The following is a 21,463-nucleotide window of genomic DNA, read 5'->3' on the forward strand; positions in this document are numbered from 1 at the left end:
TGGTGTCTGTTTAAATATCTGTGAGTTGACAGTATAATATTTTCCTGACATAATCTAACAAAAAATAATTCCAGTGAGTGTCTTTTATATTTTAAGTTTCTGAATCAGGTCACTGTAAGTATACAATTAGTATATGAAAGTATTTGATCAGACTTTTTTATATTTTAGAAACTCATATATCATTGATTGTAAAAATGACAATGTTGTATAACTCTAAAAATTAGTGATATATGTTGCTAGTCATTAAAATACAATCATTCCGTATTTTTTAGATTTTGAAGTTGGTACCAATCTATCCCTTCTTCTCTATTATCTTATGCAATTCATATTTGCTCGAGGACAACTGAAAGAAATTATAAAATGAACATTTAAAAATGTAATAATGCATTCAAAAATCATACAGTAACTTTAACATATGAATCTAAATGGTCAATCATATCAATTTGGATATTTTAGTGAGATACACATGGGCTGTATTTTCAGTGTCACAGAATTACTTCCAAATCCCTTGCTACAAGTCTGACTCTGTATTTAACTAAACAGCCCAGCTCTTCAGTCTGTCTAAAGGTCATTGAAAAATAATTTTATATAAAACCAATAATTTATCAGTTACAGTATACTAGCTATAAGGTCACCCTCTATTTGCCTTCCTTTAGATGCCAGACAGCTTGTTATTTTGTAAGAGAATCTCTGACAATCAGTATCCATTATACTGCCAAGAAATAGTTGCATCCTAGAGGGATTAATTCCAGGGATGTTTCAGGAATACTACCAGGAGAATAAAACATGTCACATCATATTGTCCTCCAAAAGGTTAAATTAGCACATATGCTTTTCTAATGACATTGTTCTTTTTTTTCACACCCAGGATATTTCAACAGCTGTGTCTAATTGCTTTTAATGTAATTGCAGCTGTTACCTGCCTAACTCCTCCCCAGATTTCTAATGGAAGGTTGGAAGGAACAAATTTTGACTGGGGCTTTAGTATCAGCTACATCTGTTCTCCAGGCTATGAACTATCCTTTCCTGCTGTTTTGACCTGTGTAGGGAATGGTACCTGGAGTGGGGAAGTACCACAGTGCTTACGTAAGTATAAATTCCACTCTTAAAATTATATTTTTTTCCATTTTCTTGCTCTCTTTGACCTATTTTGCTTAAATATTGTTACTTAAAATTTTCAAATTTCACTAGAATATGAAATTGTTAAGCTCTTTCAATGCATAATTAAAATTCAATACAAAATCTATATTTAATAACATTCAATAGTTGTATTTCATGTAATTCAAATGTTCCTTCTGAGCTGACTAAATTTTAGAATAAGTTACTGTGCATTTTTCCTTATTTTTAAAAATTATTCCTCAAAGCAGATACCCTCTGAGACTAATTTTAAGTGGAAAATTATCTGTCTATGCAATTTATCTCTGATGAATGTTCCAGTTTACTTCCAGATCTCTTTCGGTAATACAACTCTGTCACTTCTACATGTTCATTCAAATCAAGTTCTTATGGGTATTCACCTTGATACTGATTGTGTTTATACATCTAAAATTACTAAGTAAGCAAGTAAATATTTGTTTGTTTGTTTGTTTTTTAACATGGGTTGTTATATACTATATATCCCAGCAAGTATGACTTTGAAACTGATTTGGAATTGTACAAAACAAAACAAGAGTCAGATTTCTGCTTGACACATACATCCTTATAGGACATAATTTGACAGGTTCATTCACAGATGTCCAGTTCTATCCTAGTCTCAGTCTTCCTTTACTTCCCAGTGAGGAATAAAGGAGCACTCTCTGTCCCCATGACCCTGATGTTAGGCAGAGTTAACTTTTTAAATTGTTCAGAACTCTCCAGAGTCATCATCTAATTCAGAATAGAAGTGAAATGCCGCAGCCTCATGTGACTTCTTTTCTCCTCATCTTATTTTATCCTGTTACTACTCCCTCATATACTCTGCTCCTAGCCTTGAATTTCCACAGAGATCTTTCTTGCAACATCAAGTATTCTGTAATGAGGATAGTTATACATTCCAGTTACCTGGAATAATTTTAAATTTATTCCAACTGCCCTGATATGTTAGAGCCCTGCTTTCTCTCTCTCAAAACTGTGTACATTTGGATGATGCATTTTATGATCACTCAATTTATAACCATCGAAGGCAGCATTTGTGGTCATTACTATGAGCTTTATAAGAAAATAAGCTTTCAGGTGCTGAATTTATAAATTTAAAATTTGAGTACACATTTGATTATTGACCAATTATGTTATATATTTTTACTACAATAAAATGAAAACATACAATATAGGTTGTTTTGCCTCAGTTATCTGCTAAATTTGAAACCACATGATCTCATCTCATACCTCACTATCTCATGCTCAATATCTAGCCTCACTGACTTTTTACTCACTCCAGCATCTTGGGATGCCAGGCATAGGGCTGTGGTATCACTGTTTCTTTATCCGAAATGCTTCCCTGGGATGTCAGCATGACTAAATTTTAGTTTGTTTGTTTGTTTTGTTTTTTGCCCCCAAATCTTATGTAAAATTCACTCCCACCCTTTGCTATATATCACACCCACACACATACAGTCTTGGTCTTCTCCCACATTCTTTGCCCTCATTGGACTTTTCACTTTCCCATATGCTATTGTATTTACTTATTTATTTTTATTGATGGTTAATTTCCCTCAAAATTATATGAACTCTATAAGGATAGCAATCTTGGTTTATTTACTGATTAGTCCAAATTCTTACAACTACCTAAAATAGTGTTTGGCTTTTAGTAATTAAGAAATATGTGTTGAATGGCATCATCTGATCAATTTGATTAGAAATCCTGTCAAGTTCATCTCGACTGTGGTTGTTGTAGAACATTGAGATTCTTATTTTTATATATATGAGGACACTGCTGGCCTTTTCTCCCTTAAAAAAAAAAAAACAAAACAAACAAAAAAAAACACTCAAACCTTCCACCCCACAATATTTTAAAGACAAAGGCACCATATTACTGAAATAGGTATTCTGATTGTTTACCAGGATACGATCAAATAAATGACCTGTGTCTTTTATATACATTTACAAAGAGAGCAATGTGGGGACTATAACCCAGATCATTACAATTTGATTCTTTCTGAGCTATTTGTGAATTTCATGGCTTTTCAGTAATATATTACCACTTTGCAGCCTATACGTAAAAATATATTTGATTCTGGTCAAACAAAACAAAGAAAATTACAAACAATGTTATAGATAATAAACCAAATGTATAATGAGTCATACATTTGTGTTTCTTCATGTAGTGAACAGCTTTAAAAAAGTTCATTTGCTACATTACCATGGACAGCATGTCATGTTAGTGCAATATTCCATTCAACTGTACTGTTTCTAGACATTTTACTCTAATGAATCCTAAATCTTCTAGACTTTTTTACTCTAATGAATCCTAAATCTTCTAGACTTTTTGCTCTAATGAATCCTAAATCTGTGCTGTAATTGTCTTTCTTTTCACTTCCAGCAAAGTTTTGTGGTGACCCTGGTATACCCGCTCATGGAAAAAGGGAAGGCAAAAGCTTTATATACCAGTCAGAGGTTTCATTCAGCTGCAATTCACCTTTTATATTAGTGGGTTCAAGTACCAGAATATGTCAGGCAGATGGCACTTGGAGTGGTTCATCACCTCACTGCATAGGTAACATTAATTAAAGGTTGATTGCACTCAGTAATTTTGATATAATAGATAACAGTGGCTTCTAATAGCTTTATTTTCCTATAAACTGTAGTTGACTAAATATGAAAAGCACATTCAAAATATAAAAGCATTTAGAAGCACTGGAAATGAAAACTGGTAAAACAAATGATATTTTTAAAATTTAAAATTTTCAAAAGAAACACTTGAAATAATTTTCTTATTTATAAGTAAAATGTAAAAGGAAAGCGCTTTCAGATAGTAGCATTATTAAATACTAACATTAGTGTATATTTTTATAGTTAATAAGCATATATTATTTTATCACTATATGTTCATTTATTATTTTATATAATAAATTATCAAAAGACATTAAATTGCTCCATAATATAAAAATATATTGATTTCAAAATTACTCTAAGTACCTTTCTGTAATTCTAAAATTAAATGCCACAATAGGTAAACTAACCAAATTATCTGTCATACAAAGTAGCCAATTCAGAGACTACCAGATCCTACCATTCTTAGATCTCAGTCTTACACAGTTTTCAGTGAAAACAATTCAAATAGCTAAGAGTTCTTTTTCTGGGAAGAGGGTAGGGAAAGCTGACTCCTTGAGGGGAATATTGGCCTACCTGAGATTTTAATTCAGCAAAGTCCCTTCAGCAAATGTTCTTTGGATGTGTTCTATGTTCATCTTTTTATCACAGTATTGGTTAGATGTCAAGTGTTTTTATATTACAAAAGTTCAAGTTTCAAAAATTGCATAATGTATATAAAATACAGTCTACTTGATATTATTGCTTAAATAATGAGCAGACTTCTTTCCATAGAAATATGCCACTATAATTTGCAATCTTTGTTGGTATGTGTAAAACAAATACACATTTAAACATATAAATTTTAAAGTAACACTGTTTTTATTGTTTGTTTTAGAACCCACTCGGACTTCATGTGAAAACCCAGGAGTACCACGTCATGGGTCTCAGAACAATACATTTGGATTTCAAGTGGGTACTTTAAATATTGCCCTTGAGTATAAACAAGATCAAAAGAATTCTTTATTTTAAGCACTTATAATCCTGTTGGCACAAACAGAATAGATGTCACACATATCTGCATTCATAGACATATAAAGAAAAGTTAACAGGCACCAAGTGGAAGTTAAAGGGAACTAATGGAAAAGTAATATCTTCAAGAAAAACAGCCTAGGGCTTTCCTAGTGGCGCAGCTGTTGAGTGCTGCACTGCGAAGTTGTCCGCAGCCTCTGCAGCGCCCATTAGATTCCCCACTGGCCAGGGAGAACCCCACATGGCGCGGCAGACCTCTCCTGTCTCGCCCGCTGCTCCCCTCAACAGTGTCTTCGCTCCTTCTGCCTGTTCTGCTTCCCGCTCTGGCTCTGGTGAATTCTCTCACCATCTTGTGCTTCTGACCTGCACCTCAGTTCTTGTATAAAATAAATCTTAAAAAAAAAAAAAAAAAAAAAGAAAGAAAGAGGAAAAACAGCATAGGGTCTCCTTTGTGGCCTGGGGATTGAGTCTCAGCTCTATCACCACTGTAGACTGAGTTCGATCCCCAGCTAGGGAAATAACCTACATGGTGCAGCAGACCTCTGTCTTCCCCACTGTTCCCCTCAGAAATGTAATTAGTAAATACACCTGTTCTGCTCCCCACTCTGTCTCTGGTAAATCATCTCAGCTGCACCTCTGCCCTACACCCCAGTTCTTCTATGCAAAAATAAATTTAAAAAAAATTAAAAAAGAAAGCAATTTAACTTACCAGGACAGTGAAAGAAAAGAAAAATTGGGGATAGCTGTGAACATAAAAAAATTCTCAAGTAGTAGTATGTAAGAAAAAATAAAAATAAGTGAGGAAAAAATTGAGCAAATACTATAAGGAAGATGTGAGGTCTATGAGGAAAAGTAAAGATGAAAAAAGGATAGGGCCTCCCTGATAGTGCAAGGGGTTGAGCACAGCACGTGAAGCTATCTGCAGCCTCTGAAGCACAAGTTTGATCCCCACATGGCGCAGCGGACCTCTCCTGTCTTACCTGCTGCTCCCCTCAACAATGTATTTCGGTCAGTTTGCCTGTTCTGTTCCCTGCTCTGTCTCTGGTGAATCCTCTCATCCCCCATACTTCTGGCCTGTACCCCAGTTCTTGTATGCATAAATAAATAAATCTTAAAAAAAGAGGATCAGAGGGAGACTTCTGAGTTAGAAAAATATTTAAAAAAAGGGAGTTAATCAATAGGGCAATAAGACTAAAATATGTTTGTGTTATAAGGTGTATGTAATACTAAAATATTTCAAACATTGTCATTGATGTGGGAAATTTCAGAAAAATAAATTGCAACCTATTAATATACAATACATAGTTGGGTTGTCTGTGTTAGAATTTACTAACATGCCCAACCATGTATGACTGGCTTTTTGGTTCTCCCTTTTCCAATTTAGATTTTATGTAAATATTCAGTGTATTCTTTTTGTGATAGGCATCTAAAGAGAGCCAAAGCACATACTGATTCCAAAATGAAACTGATATTTTACACATTACTCAGTTGCCTTGTATTGCAGGGTTTTCTAAATTGTACTATTTTGTTGAAACTCAGTGTGAACCTGAAGAACATCCATTTCTAAAGGCAGTAGTCATCAAAGGCACCATTTTTTGCTGCTAAAAATAGTTTTCATTTATCTACAGTTTGGGCACAGTATGAACATTGATTTAATAGTGTTTCTAATTCTTCCAGTTTGCCTCAGGCCTCTCTAGATAATACAACAGTGTAAAAAAGTGTCTTAGTCTCTATTGTATCAGCGTGTTAAGAAAACTTTAGACTTGCACCTCAATAAAATGTTTTATTTATTGATGTAAACACTGAAAAATCTGTAACTAGCTGAAAAGTGCTAGTCTTCATCATATAGACAAAGAGACCAAACTGAATTATTTTGATGACAGAAAAACCCAGTGACAATATCCTGATGAAACAGAATTTTATGTTGATGTCTGTGCACTAAATGAGGGGATTTTCTGAAGAATATGACCCCTTTCTACTAAATACCCATTAAAATAATGAAAATAGAAATGAATAAGATTGATTTCATAGTAGTCATCAGATTAGAATGGTCACTCAACATCTTAAAAATTCTATTACAATCATTGAAAAATATAATATCAAAGATAATATAATCCTGAATTCCCTTGAATTCATATTATTTGGCCAATACATATTTATTAGATCAGTGTATTCAATCTAGATAAATATGAATGGGCTACACTTAAAGTATAGTAAGGTCTAAATAGACTAATTACATTGATATATTAAAATTACAAATTAATAAATATATTAAATCAGGTACATCAACTTTTTAAAATGCATATGGTCGATATGTCTGTATAAAAATACTAATTTTAATTATTGAATCTGTGTAGAGCCAACAGAATTTTTAAAAATTGTATAATTTTAACTGATAGCAATTTATTGGTGGGTTCAAAATACATATGGTATTGTATAACTTGAAAATACATCTCTATTAGTCTAGAAAAACTCTTGCTTACAAGTAACAATTTTGAGTTAGTTTATGCCTAAAGTCATTACAAGTCATGTGCAGGTATGTCCCACACTCTAAGGAGAAGAAATCAAGAGGACTCATCAGTCTGAAAACTGTACAAATTGGCAATGTGACCAAGTATGTGTCCTCTGTATTTTCACATCTGTCATATACAGAAAGCGATATACTGTTTCAATTTCCATTGCAAATTTTCAGAGGGAGAATAATATACCAACTTTGGTGAACACCCCTGATTTAATCAGGTGACCATTAGTGACTTAGTAAAATCACAGCTAGGAAGCTCACTTCTGGAAGGAACAAGAGAAAGAAGAAACTTAGTAATCACAATGGAAATCAAATCAGTTTTTTGTTAATCTCTTTAATGCATTCTCTTTTTCTATATAGACATGTAGATTTTTGGATATACATATAAGTGTGACCATATAAAAATGAATTACCTTTGATATATGGGAAAACTCATATTGAAAAAGAGTACTCAACATAATTTTCCTTTTGATCCAAAATATTGTAAATTGGAAAAATTGTTGGAAGAAAATAGATAGGTAGTTAAAGGGAGTAGCTGTCAAATGATTGATTGACATCTAGATTAATTATAATTTATGCATAAATATTTTATTAGAAAAATTAATTAGATATAGAAATTTCTATGATGTTACTTTTTTCCTACAAATAATCAAATTATATTATGCATGTTTGAAATTATTTGGAGTCAGAAAGGCATATGACAAGAAGCCATAATTTCAAACTGACATTGAATAAAGTTGGAAAGGGATAGGGCAGTGTATAAAATATACTATGAAGTTGATTTATTGCTCATAAAATTATGTACTAATGCACTTCTTTTTGAATTAAACTGATGATTTAATTGACTATAACAAATTATGAATAAAAATTATAAATGTGTATAACTTGATATATTAGATATCTGGTATATTTGTGATTTTCTTTTTTTTTTTGTGCCAATTCTTCAGCTCTGCATGATAGTAGTCCCATATAATATACAAATGAATGAGCAAACATACGCATTTAAACTTTCTTGTTTTTAATTTAGGTAACATTGGTTTTCAACATTGTATGTGATTTAGAGATATATGATCATACCCTGAAAGGTAGAGGAGGGAGAACAATGTTTTTGCAATTTTTACAAAAATAATTATTAAATGTGTTAGTGGTATATAGAAATTCCTGAAATGGATTTTAGTTCTACATTATCTGGTTAATATCTAAGGTGATCTTAATATGAGTTGAGAACTTTATAGAAATGAAGAAATAAATCTTATGCATAAAAACAAAAAATGTGTAATTTGTTTCTAATATCTGAATAATGCAAAAATTTGATGAAATAATCCAAATGTACCTTTCAAAGAACAAACCATTTCATGATTTCTAATGTAAAGAGAAAATTGGCAGCTCTCCTGGGTCAATACTGGAGAAGTGGAGACTTGTTAGATGATTATTGTCATTGTCTATGACCATAGTTCTCCTACTATGTCCCTGACCAGGAGCAGCAGAATTACTTGGGAACTTGTTAGAAATACAAAGTCTTCCCATGGTTTACATAGTCAGAAGCTCTCTATTGGCTCAGATATCTTTTGATAAAGTCTTCCAGTGCTGATACCTGCTGAACTTTAAGAACAAAAACATGCAGGAAAAAAGAAATGATAAGGACTAAAGCACATTGTGGGAAAAAAAGAAGGGGACCTCTTGAAATTAACAGATAAAATTATCAATATTTGGTGGGGGGATTTATGGAGTCAAAGAAGGCACCAATAACATTGATCTAAAATAAAGTAGAATTATTGGGTTGACAGGTAATTGGTTTGTAGAAACAGTTTGACAGAAGAACAAAATAGCCAAGCTTTAAGATCAGTCACATTATTTAGGCTATCTCAGAAAGTGAAAATCTGTAGCACCATATTGTATAGTTTTAGAGAGTATGTGAATAACATGTTCGGGAGCACAAATTGGAGGATTATGATTATATCGGTCCTATGTGAACTATGTCCCCTCCCTGGAGTTGAGCAATAGTAACCCTGGCTAAAATTCAGGTATCAAGGTAGTAAGATTAAGATGAAGGTGTTATGGGAAACAATGTGAGACAACTAGAAGGAAAATGTTATCAGAGAATAGCTAGTAGAATTGAATGCTTCTGGTGTAGCATTCATTGTTCTGGGTGGTAATGGGATTTTGAGAAATGGCAGAATTTATCTACTCCCAAGGTCCAAAGGAAATTTTAAAAATTTATGTCACATTAGGCTTAGTTTCATATTGCTTTAACAGGTCAGAGTAGGAAATAAAGTGGAAGGCAGAAAACAGGATCTGGGTGTTAAGCCCTAAGACAGCAATTTAGCATTCACAGACTCTAATTGCTAGGGAAAGTGGAAATGGCAAACAATAATATCCCTTATCTTATTCTCCACCTCTAATCATTTAATAATGACTAAACCCCTTTGCCTCTAATCTCATATTGCATTTATTGCTTTTCATATCTATTATCTCCTGTGTTTTAATTATCTTTATTTCCATATCTATATCCATCTTTATCGATCTATTTTTGTTTAACTCTGTCTCTCCCTTATTCATATACTGCATATTTACATTTTGGTATCATGTATTTTCTTCTAAATCAATACTTAGATTTGCATTGGGAACTCAGATATTTAATGATGATATATATATAAAGAGATCTAAGCTTTTCTTCTAGTCTTGATTTTCCCCCAATTTTTAAAAGATTAGATTTCAATTTCTTTTCTATACAGCTTCTACTTTGCAGACTATCTTTTGAAACATTTTTATATCCAAAGTTTTCATTGTTGTTTTTATCGTTGAAGTTACATTGGAATATTTGTTTTTTTTCTTTATAATTTGCTGTAGGTAGGAAGTGTTGTACAGTTCCATTGCAAAAAAGGACACCTTCTTCAAGGGTCTACAACACGCACTTGCCTTCCTGACCTCACATGGAGTGGGATTCAGCCTGAATGCATACGTAAGTATCATGGCCAAAAATTATACATATCATGGATTAGGACTCACCTGTACATTTCCTTCCACATATGAAAATAAACACATTTTTACAGTTGCTGTATCACATTAGTTATTGTGATTATTATGAGATATACTTATGTAAACAATTTTATTTTTACTATATCATAATTCTATGCCCACTGAAGAGCACTCTCTCTTAAGATACCAGAAAACATGAGGCACAATTTTGTTCCCCTTGAAAACTTACTGTATTCAGCTTGGTCACATCATACTTACAGGTGACAGATAGTAAATAGATTCATATGTGCCAATAATCTGAAATACTGCAAGATATAAGAGGCTCCAATAAAGATACACTTAACCTTTTATTATTTATGAAACTCTGTGAGAAAGAAATTCTCTGCAAGAAAATGTTTCTTTCTCTCTGAAAGAAAATATTCATGAACACTATGACCTAAAATTTGAATACTATCTCAGTCTTTTTCAGGGTTTTTAAATACCCTAAATATCATTGACTCTAAGTTGAGAGGACTGTACATATTAAAAACAAAGCCCAAGGTCACTAAGGAACATTTTCTGACTTACAGTTAAAAATAAATCTAACCTGGTGACTTATTTATCCCTTCTCTCCCCCAAACTACCTCTTTCACTCTCCTTCCTTATCTTTCTAAATTCTTAGAGGAAAAAGAGTAAGATGGAATCAAAATACTCATCATAACTGAATCTAGCTTTTAGGATTAGCTGAAGTCCAAATAAGTTCCATGAATTACTCTTCCCTTATTCACACAATACAAACAATCCTGGTTCTTCCTGAAGGCCCTGTGGATCTTCCACATACTGAAAAGCAAGAGAGCATTCCACTGAGACATCCCATCACATGGTCTTATATTTAAATATAACAAAATTCCTTAAAAGAAGATTTCTCAGAGCATGTATGGTAGAACATCTGTGAGGGATGAAACAAGATCTTTCATAGTAAACCAAAGTTCTCTGAGGACTTGAATTTGGGATATGATTTAAGTGAAGATAAACAGCCTTTGTTACTGCAAAGCATCACAGAATTTCTAGTATGTTCACAATGTGCGGATTGAAAATGCAGCAAAGACAGACATATTTGTGCTTATCCATAACAGTATTTCCCCCATGATGATGAATTGCCATTAGTTGAATTATATTAAGCATAAACCATATAATACAATGCTTATTGCATAGCATTGCAAACTCTTTGCTATTACTTTAGCTTTGTGAATCACCATTGGGGAAAAATGGAAATATTTTTTTTTTTCCAAACTAATGTGTCAACTGAACACATTTTTCAGAGACCATCTTTAAGGATTTATATCTATGATCAAATGAAGAAATGTAGTCTTGTTTAGGTGGAAATCGTTTGTAAATCTGTTCAGAGGAAACAAACAAAAAAAGAAGGTCTTTATAAAGCACAAAACAGGTAAACTTGAGGGTAAGGCCAGTAAGTGTGGTAAGTATATATGTAGTGAACTCAAAGGAGAGAATTGGGAGTAGGAGGAAAATTGGAGAAAAAGGATAAAATATTAAATGAATGAAAAGTTACTGCTAGAATATTATCAGAAAATTCCACACGTAAAAAAGTCATTAAAGTGTACTTTCTGTGTAAGAAAGTATATCAGAACAACAGATAATGAACTATAGGTAGATTTAACTCTAGAAAATACCTTTTGCTAATTTAAAATAATCATCAAATTTAAGAATCATAAAATATTTCTTAAACTCAAAGAAAAACTGGATTTCACAAAATATAAAAGCTATCTTACTGCATTTTTGAAAGTACACTATTCAACTCACTTCAATAAAGAAGATTGCTATCAGCATATCCCTGGGTTCATACCTACTGGGCAGAGTACTTTTGGTGTAAAGAGCCATTTCAGAAGATTGGTCAAGAAAATGCCATTCAAGAGATATTCTGCATTTATCCATTGTGATTTCTAGAATGGTGATAGTGTATGCATTTATGAGAGTAGTTATCCCACAGTTTTTCTTTTTTCCCTTCAGTTTACTGTTACATCTTCTTATGGTCCATGAATGGTTATTTAGAAAAAGTTACCCTATGAAACCAATGTTTATATACATTGGTGAATTTCCCTTGATTCATTAGAATAACAATTGAAAGATATATTTATATATGAAAGCATTGACATACTTCTAAAATACATCACGACTCAGGACTCAGATTTTTCTTAACAATCCATAAATAATGAGCATTTTTGTCTTTTTAAAATATAGCCCACAGCTGTAAACAGCCAGAAACTCCTGCTCATGCAAATGTAGTAGGAATGGACCTTCCATCCCATGGGTATACACTAATTTATACCTGCCAGCCTGGCTTCTTCTTAGGAGGTGGAACCGAACATAGAGTGTGTAGATCTGATAACACCTGGACTGGAAAAGTTCCTGTTTGTGAGGGTAAGTTTTCTCCATAGATGCTTTGAACAAAGATATTGTACTATATCAGAATCCCTTAGACGCAGAAGACATAAACAACTCAGATCAGCTGAGGAATAAGTGACATTTATTGGCCAACTACAAGAGTAGATGTGATGTGGATACTGCTTAACCCAGAGCCATAGACATATTATTCAAGTCTTTTTTATATTCCATACTCTGCTTTTATTTTTTTCTTAGTTCTCTGCTCATGGTAGATATATTTGTTTTCTAGAGCTGAATAATAAAATACTACAAATGTAATCATTACAGATTCTGTTTTCAAATAAAGTCATATTTTCAGACTCCTGGTGAATAGAATTTTCAAAGTACACTATTCAACTCACTACAGTAAAGAAGATTGCTATCAGCATCCCTGGGTTCTTTCCTACTGGGCAGAGTACTCTTGGTGTAAAGAGCCATTTCTGAAGCGTGGTCAGGAAAATGCCATTCAAGAGTCTACTTGTCACAGTTTTGAATGGACTTCATCTTAATATCCATTACTCAGCCAAGGTGATATGGTTGTTTTTGCCAGACCTAAATGAAGTATTCATATCTGTTGCAGTTTGACTAGTACAAACCCTATCTGGGCAAGATATACGAAGTTTACCAGAGGAAAAAGGGTTATGTTCCCCAGTGAAAGAGCAAAGCACATTTTTTTTTTTTTAGAATTATCAATAAGGTCATCAATAAACCCCATCCTGTTTTTTAAAGATTTATTTATTTATTTATGCATACAAGATCTGGGGTACAGGCCAGAGATGTAGGGGGTGAGAGGATTCACCAGAGACAGTAGGGAACAAAACAATCAGATTTACCAAAGTACACTGCTGAGGGGAGCAGGGGTGAGACAGGAGAGGTCTGCAGAGCCATGGGTTTCCTCCCTGGCCGACCAGGGATCGAACTCGTGCTGCAGAGGCTGTGGATTGCTTCATAGTGTGGTGCTTAACCCACCAGGGAGATCCCCTTCCTATTTTTTTGAAACCTCCTAATTCCTGATTATGTTACTATCACAAATGTGAATAACTTTCTCCTTCATGAAATGTTCACTCCTTCGGGCCTCCCTGGTGGCACAATGGGTTAAGCACAGCACTATGAGGCAGTCCCCAGCCTCTGCAGCACGAATTTGATCCCTGCCCGCCAGGAGCTACCCACATGGTGCAGCAGACCTCTCCTGCCTAGCCCGCTGATCCCCTTAGCAGTGTATTTCAGTCAGTCTGCCAGGTCTGCCCCCCACTCTGTCTCTGGTGAATCCTCTCACCCCCACATCTCTGGCCTGTACCCCAGTTCTTGTATGCATGGATGGATAAATCTTTAAAAAAAAATAAAGTTCATATTCTCTTCTCTTAGCTAGAACATTACTATTTTTTATTTTAAAAATATTTTCATGATAGATATCACTAATATGTAAGATATTATTCTCTTACTTATTTACTTGTTATTGTCTTTCTTCATTCTGTTATCATTTCATTTTATCCATCCATCCTCAACTAGAAAATACTCTCAATAGATATAGAAAATTTGTTCAATGTGCTTACAACTAAAATTTTACCATCTGTATCACTGAAGTGTTCTACAAGTATTTTTTAAACAAATGGCATTTTATTCCTTCATAATTTTAGCCAGCCACCTTTATTCTTTTCTACCAATGCTTTTTAAAATGTTTATTTTTAAGTTTCTCTTCCTTTCATTCTGTATGCTCTCACTAAGTAATCTCATTCAATCAATGATTCCAATAGTCTTCTCTGTGGAGATTATTTACAAATTAATATGTCTAGCTCATTTATGTTTACTTTTTAGTCAACCTCTCAAGTTCCTCAAAGACATTTCAATACTCAGTAAATACAAATCTAAACTCCTAACATTTTTCTTCACCGTGTTCTTCTTTTGGTATTGCCTATTTCAGTGATATCATTATGATGTGTGATATGTGTTATAAATTATATTAACCTGTGTGAACATTTCTTTTCATAGCTGGTTCCAAAATATTGGTGAAAGATCCTAGACCTGCACTGGGAACGCCCAGCCCAAAGCTAAGTGGTTAGTATTTTCATTTGTTTTTCTAGAATTCATGATTTATAAAAGTGAGCTACTTGCGTTCTCAATAAAGTGACTATTTATTTAGAAAAATATATTCAGTATGGGAAGGCTAAGCATTTGATTACTTGGAATTTGAAATTTGATAATTTGTATTATAAGGTGTTGAATTTTAATATTCCAAAAACATTATTTATAGTTCTCTCAGTAAGACTTATCTTCAAGTGTATCAACAAATGACATAGAATAATGGCAATGTTTCATTTAACATATTAAGATGAAAATTATATATATATAAAACTTTTCAATATATATATTTTTTATAATAGAACTAAATGCATTCATTACAAGAATAAAAATTCAGGAATTTCTAGAAGTTATTTATTTTCAGTTATTTGATTTAAAAAATACATTTTAGACCCTAATCTAGTCATTAAAACATGTGCTTGAAGTCACACAGTTTTGATGTAATTCTGTTATATGTCTCCTAGCCTATGATGATAGAAAATATATTTGATATATCTGCGTCTCCATTTCTATATCTACACATAAGACATGAATATTAAATTACTATAAATGAACTTCATTAAAAAATGCTTAAATCACAGTAAGTGCTCAATATATGAGTGTGTTCTATTTTAGTATTACTATTATCTTTAAATGATATAAATGAAAAATTATAAAAAAATATTAAAGGCCTGGTATGTAATCTTAACATTGGAGACAGATTTGGCTCAGTTGTATTGAGCCAGGAATAATGTTAGGATACATTTTAGTTAGATTCAGACGTTCTCAATGTGCATTCTATAAAACTAGTGTGTGTAGGCAACCAAAGAATACATCAACATCACAAAAGAAGGGTAGCAATGGAGTCAGAAAACCATAAAAGTCTATCAGTGACAAAAATTTTCCAAGGGAAATGCTTTATATAGGAGTTGATGAATGTTCTAAATAGTAGCTCCAGCATATCAAATATAAACATGGACTTTAGTAAAAGATTGGTAGTGGTCAGCATTAAATAAATAAGGTAGACCAAAAAAAAAAAAAAAAGAGAGAACTGAAGGACATATTTCATAAACTGAACCCAATATACATGTATAAAATTTTCTGCTTCAAATAATTATAGCACATAATTTTTCTTAAAGGAATATGGGAAATCTATAACAAATATACTTAGCAATAAATCTATTCAAATTTCAAAGCAAATTTAGGTCTCATCTAACCATGATGCAATCAAAAGTTAAGAATATATGTAAATTCCTGAATGTTTAGAAACTAAGGACAAAATTAATTCTATGAATAACTTATTAACAAAAGAAAAAATTAAAGTGGAAAATATAATTTAATTATGCTGGGAAACAAACTATAGAAACTTGAAAACTGAATCATATGGTTTGGCAATATATTGTCCTAAGTACACTAGAAAAAGGGAAATCCTCAGTGTTAGTGAGGTAAGTGTCCCTATTAAGAAGATATAAATAGTATCCTGGGTAGCTTAAAAAAAGCATATATTGATGTAGTGAAAAATGAACAAATACATTAAAAAGCAAAGATATAATGGAAGAATCTCAGGAGATTCAAAAGTAGTTCTTTGAAAAAATAAAGTAGAAAATTTTCTGGTAAGATTTATCAAGAAAGAAACAAAATAAACAGTAACAAAAGAAAATATAAACATAAGGAGTAGATTAAATTAGAAATACATTAACAGGAAACTGTTAATAACCATCAACCTACAGAAAATTAAAATGGAAAAAATACTCAAAATTGTATCTTATTGGACTAATAAAAGATAATTTATATAAATATATAACAATAAAGTAGTAGTTAAAACTGTTTCCACACAAAAAAGCAGAACCATATGTTTCTACTACTAATAAATTTTAAAGGAACAGAATGGGTCTGGATCATCCCAATTTCATAAAAACTCTTGTGGTCAAGAAAACTCATTTTAGGGCCTCCCCGGTAGCACAGCGGTTGAGCGCTGGGTTGGGAAGCTGACCACAGCCTCTGCAGCGCTGGTTCGATCCCCGGCTGCTCCCCGGCCACCGGAGGAGGGTCCCACATGGCGCGCAGACCTCTCCTGCCGCCCGCTGCTCCCCTCAGCAGTGTACTTCGGTCCTTCTGCCTGTTCTGCTCCCCGCTCTGTCTCTGGTGAATTCTCTCACCCTCCCGCGCTTCTGACTGTACCCAGTGCTTGTATAAATAAATAAATAAACAAACAAACAAATAAATAAATCTTAAAAAAAAAGAAAAGAAAATTCATTTCATTTGTCCAACATACACTAATATCTCAACTGAAGGTATCTTAAAAGGGGAAAGTCACAGACCCACTTGAGTCAAGATTATACATTTTAAAAGCCCATATAAAATCTTAACAAATCAAATCCAACTTTATGGTATAGATGATATATCATTATCAAATTAGTTGCATAATAGATATGCAGGACTACTTTGATGTAAAATAAATTGTAAAAGTAATCTATCACACTGAGATTAATTTGTAAAATATTTTGATCATTGTAATATATGCACAAAAATATTTTAGGAGATTCAATATTTATTAATATTTTAAGTCTAAATAAATTAGCAACAAAAGGAATTTCTTTAACCTGAGTAAAAATATCTATAAAATTCTAGAGCAAATGTCATCTTAAATGGGAAAACAGTAGAAGAAGCACTTCATTTAAAATCACGAATGAACCATGGGGATTAGATTACTCAAAAGTAACAAGACTGAAATTTGGCAATTATACTAAAGTCAGGAGCATGATACTTGATTGTGTAATATTGTTAAACCTCTAAATGAAGTTTAAATTCAAATGTGTCTTGAAAGATCATGACCAGTCCTCCTTTCACAGATATCTATTCACATAAATGATAGTTGGACAACACTTTAGAGCTTGTGAAGAATTACCAAACACACAATTACATTTAAATTTCAAAATACTGGTTTGCAAAATTAATAATAAAAATGCCTTATCGTTTCCTTTGTACATATAAATGAATGACTGAATAGTGACTGCCACTCCCATCCTGTTATGAATAATATTTCTTGGTTATGTGCAGGCAAGGTGGAAGTTGCAGATGGTATGTTCAAGTGGTAGAGAGAGGCTCACCAAAGACAATTTTGTGCATTCTTCCAAACTCCACGTTCATTGATGTCATGTTGGTAGCTTGAAATCTTCCATTATGTGAATATTTAAACATTAGAAATTAGCAAATACTACAAATGAGTGTGGTATTTTTTTTTTTCAGAGAGCCAATTGTTAAATATTTAACTACACACTAATGATTAATCCTATTCTTTACATTGCTATTTTCTCCCACCATTGAAGTTCTCTGTCATCTCCTTCAACAAACACTACTTAATTTCCCTAAACACCATAGACAACATCATTAGATGTAGCAGATTTTCATTAAAAGGTTCGGGTGTAACCAAGAGTAATTACAGTACAAGCCAGGGGAAATAAACAATCAGAGAGACAACAACAAAATTATTTATCGAATGCCTCCTATTTGCCAGGCACTGCTGTTAAAATATCTTTCTCCCTTGCTCCTCATCTTATCTCCACAACTAAGAGCTTGTTTACCCTAAAATTCCCTATATTTCTAGTGCTGAACAATTTAACCTGTCACTTCCTCCTGAAAACATGTCCAATTTCATTATTTTTAAAATAAAATCTCTTTGGAGTGCTCACTAAATCAAGGCTCTATCATACACAGTATCAAATTTTTAGATAAGGTTCCCCTGTACACAGAGAATATACCTGTATTTTAAAATTTGGGGCAGGATTAAAACTAGAAGCAAGACTTGGAAAGAGTCACAGAATCAGGACTATGGACTTTTCATGAAACTATATGTCTAGTAAATATATGTATGTGTGTGTGCATGTGTGTGTATACATGTATATTTGTATATATAAATACAGTCCCCGAATTTTATTTACATAATAATAATAATTATTGGTAGCAACTAACACTTAACTAAATACTTCATATGTAGTATCTCATTTAATCTTCAGTCTCATGTTGATAGAGTCACTCAGTAAAAAACTCAATTCTTGAGCATATTTTATTTTCATTCTCTCCAATAATTGTACTTCACTGGCTTTCTGAATACAATTCAAAGAAAACTTGAAATCTCAAGGTCTTTGTCTGAGTAGTAAGAAACACGACGTGCAGGAAAATCAAGTGATAAATTGTCAATAACTTGTTAGGGGAAAAAATAGCTTTCCCTAGATTTTATATTATTCATTCATTAACCCAGATAGGCTCGGCCCCTTTGAGAGAAGATTTCTGGGGTGTCTGTAGAGTGGAAACTTGTTCTTCCTCAGGAGCATCTATTATAGTAATAATTGAACTGGGTATTTTTTTAAGATTTATTTATTTATGCATACAAGAACTAGAGTACAGGCCAGATGGGGGTGGTGAGAGGATTCACCAGAGACAGAGTAGGGAACAGAACAGGCAGATTGACTGAAATACACTGCTGAGAGGAATAGCGGGTGAGACAGGTGTACTGTGCCATGTGTGTTTGCTCCCTGCCAGGGGATCGAACTCATGCTGCAGTGACTATGGATAGTTTCATAGTGCTGATACTTAACCTCTTCTGCCATTTTTATAAAGACACTTTGCAAGGGGAGGAGAGGGCAATTGAAGTAGCTTTCTCTTGTGAATTGGTTCCACTTCTAAAAGCAAAGCTGGACTTTGGCACTTGCATATAAACTGACTTGGCTCAGTAAAATTTTATTTTCTTTCTGAAAGATATATAGGAGACCAAATATAAATAAATATACTATTTAGCTGTGCTCTACAGATAACCTCATAACTTTAATTGCTATTGTCTATCTCTTATTGATGACTCATGTACAAATCTATGTTTTCAGAGTTTTGATTTATCTTAAAAAAAGGAAACACTTTTACATGAAGAATTCATTTTATAGTATTCAGTATTGTGTATTTAGCAAAATATCATTATTTAATAAATTACTATTCATTAATCTAATGTTTATATTTACAGGGCACTATAAGATTAATGTGTATGTTATTTAATTTATTCACAGTTCCTGATGATGTTTTTGCTCAGAATTATATATGGAAAGGTTCTTATAATTTCAAAGGAAGGAAACAGCCCATGACCTTGACAATTACTAGTTTCAATGCTTCCACTGGAAGAGTCAATGCTACACTCAGCAATAGCAACATGGAACTGCTACTATCAGGTACCACATTATAGAGCATCCAAAACCCCCCTCATGACATTATTTCTATGGTGATTTCATCCTTTTTATTAGGTTTTTTTTTCTATTGTGAAATATTATATTTTTTTGTAAGCCATAGTTTTTTGTTCCAGAAATAAGACTGTATAAGGTTTTTGATTGATGCATGAATATTGTAGCACAAACACAAAACTTTGTGATCCTGAAATAAAGTCTCTCAAAAATATTTTTATAGAGGTAGAATAGGGCATCATAAATTACAATAAAACTTTTAATTTGAAAATAACTTTATTACACTTAAGTCTCTCTAATAGACCATTATATGTAAATTTCTCTAACACACCCAACAGACCAGATCAGTGATTTGCAAGCCATTTTATGGCTACAAAGTCATGTCTTCAAATAACAATGTTTAGGTGGTCACCAAAGTTTAAGACAGGAAAGGTCTAACACTAGACTACTTTAAATGGGAATAATGAATCCAGAGCTCCATCCACCTGCTTGATCTTCTTAGTTTCTGTTTCCTCTGTATAATGTACATTTCTCTCTTTATTTTTGGTGTTCTGATTTGTCTATCATTCATGTTTTCTCAAATGTCATCTCTTTAGTGATATTCTGATAACCTTATCAAAGTAATCTTTTCTTTACATAGTCAGATATATTCTTAGTGTTAGACAGTTTTTCCTGCTTCATTTTTCTTTATTTCACTATCTGAAATTGTATTGTCATGTCAAATAATATCCTATCATCTTTGAATATTCCAACAATATAAGCTTTAAGAGGACATCTCCTTACATTCCAGTTAATTACTGTATCTCAGAAGTTATAATAGCATGGGGATAAGATGAGCCTTGATGAATTAATGCCATTGATGTTTGAGTTATTGCTGCCATTCATTATTTCTAAAAATATTGATAAATGTACATATGAAGCATATACATAAAACTTCTTGGCTATGTATATATCCTTTGTAGTTACAAGATCAAATTGTCTGTTTTATAAATAGAATGGAAAATAAAATTGAAAAACCTATTGATTTTTTAAATTTTAGAACTATCAAGTATCATTTTGTATTATTAATAGATCTTGCATTAAAATATACAAGTAGAGAAGTTAATATATTTTTAAATTGTATTGGTATAATTTTTTAAAATATATATCAATACATTAAAGTGTATAAATTGAGAGAAACTTTATGACAAAGAGAAATGCATTTAAATTGTGATTGCTGATTTAATTTGAAACAAAGGGTTTTTCTGTAATAGAGTTAAATGCAAAATAAATCTATGCTTCCTCTAAACTAGAAAATTATTTAAGCAAATTCCAAAAAATATAGAAAAAATGAATATTTAAATTACTGTGACTGTTTCCCCTGTAAATCAATTATAATATTTCACAGCAATATCATTTTTAATGAATTTTATGTCTTTTCCTATTAGCTGTATTTTCCTTTAGATCAAGATCTATGTATCATTATCTTTATATTCCAAGCATATTTTTATGATATTTA

The 21,463-nt window shown here is 32.5% G+C and overlaps 1 protein-coding gene across 4 annotated transcripts in view; it reads left to right on the top strand.

The window, feature by feature from the left end:
• The window catches only part of CSMD3 (CUB and Sushi multiple domains 3), an 831,873-nt gene that overhangs the window by 800,291 nt on the left and 10,119 nt on the right, over window positions 1-21,463 (top strand). For all 4 annotated transcript variants that reach the window (XM_054692020.1, XM_054692021.1, XM_054692022.1 and 1 more), the window contains 7 exons: window positions 913-1,086; window positions 3,518-3,691; window positions 4,625-4,698; window positions 10,130-10,241; window positions 12,500-12,679; window positions 14,672-14,737; window positions 19,798-19,956. In XM_054692020.1, the coding sequence (XP_054547995.1) occupies window positions 913-1,086; window positions 3,518-3,691; window positions 4,625-4,698; window positions 10,130-10,241; window positions 12,500-12,679; window positions 14,672-14,737; window positions 19,798-19,956 (939 nt within the window). The remainder of the gene's footprint in view (window positions 1-912; window positions 1,087-3,517; window positions 3,692-4,624; window positions 4,699-10,129; window positions 10,242-12,499; window positions 12,680-14,671; window positions 14,738-19,797; window positions 19,957-21,463) is intronic.

This window comes from Talpa occidentalis, unplaced genomic scaffold (assembly GCF_014898055.3).
Source record: "Talpa occidentalis isolate TD23 unplaced genomic scaffold, MPIMG_talOcc4v2.1, whole genome shotgun sequence".
NCBI lineage: Eukaryota > Metazoa > Chordata > Mammalia > Eulipotyphla > Talpidae > Talpa > Talpa occidentalis.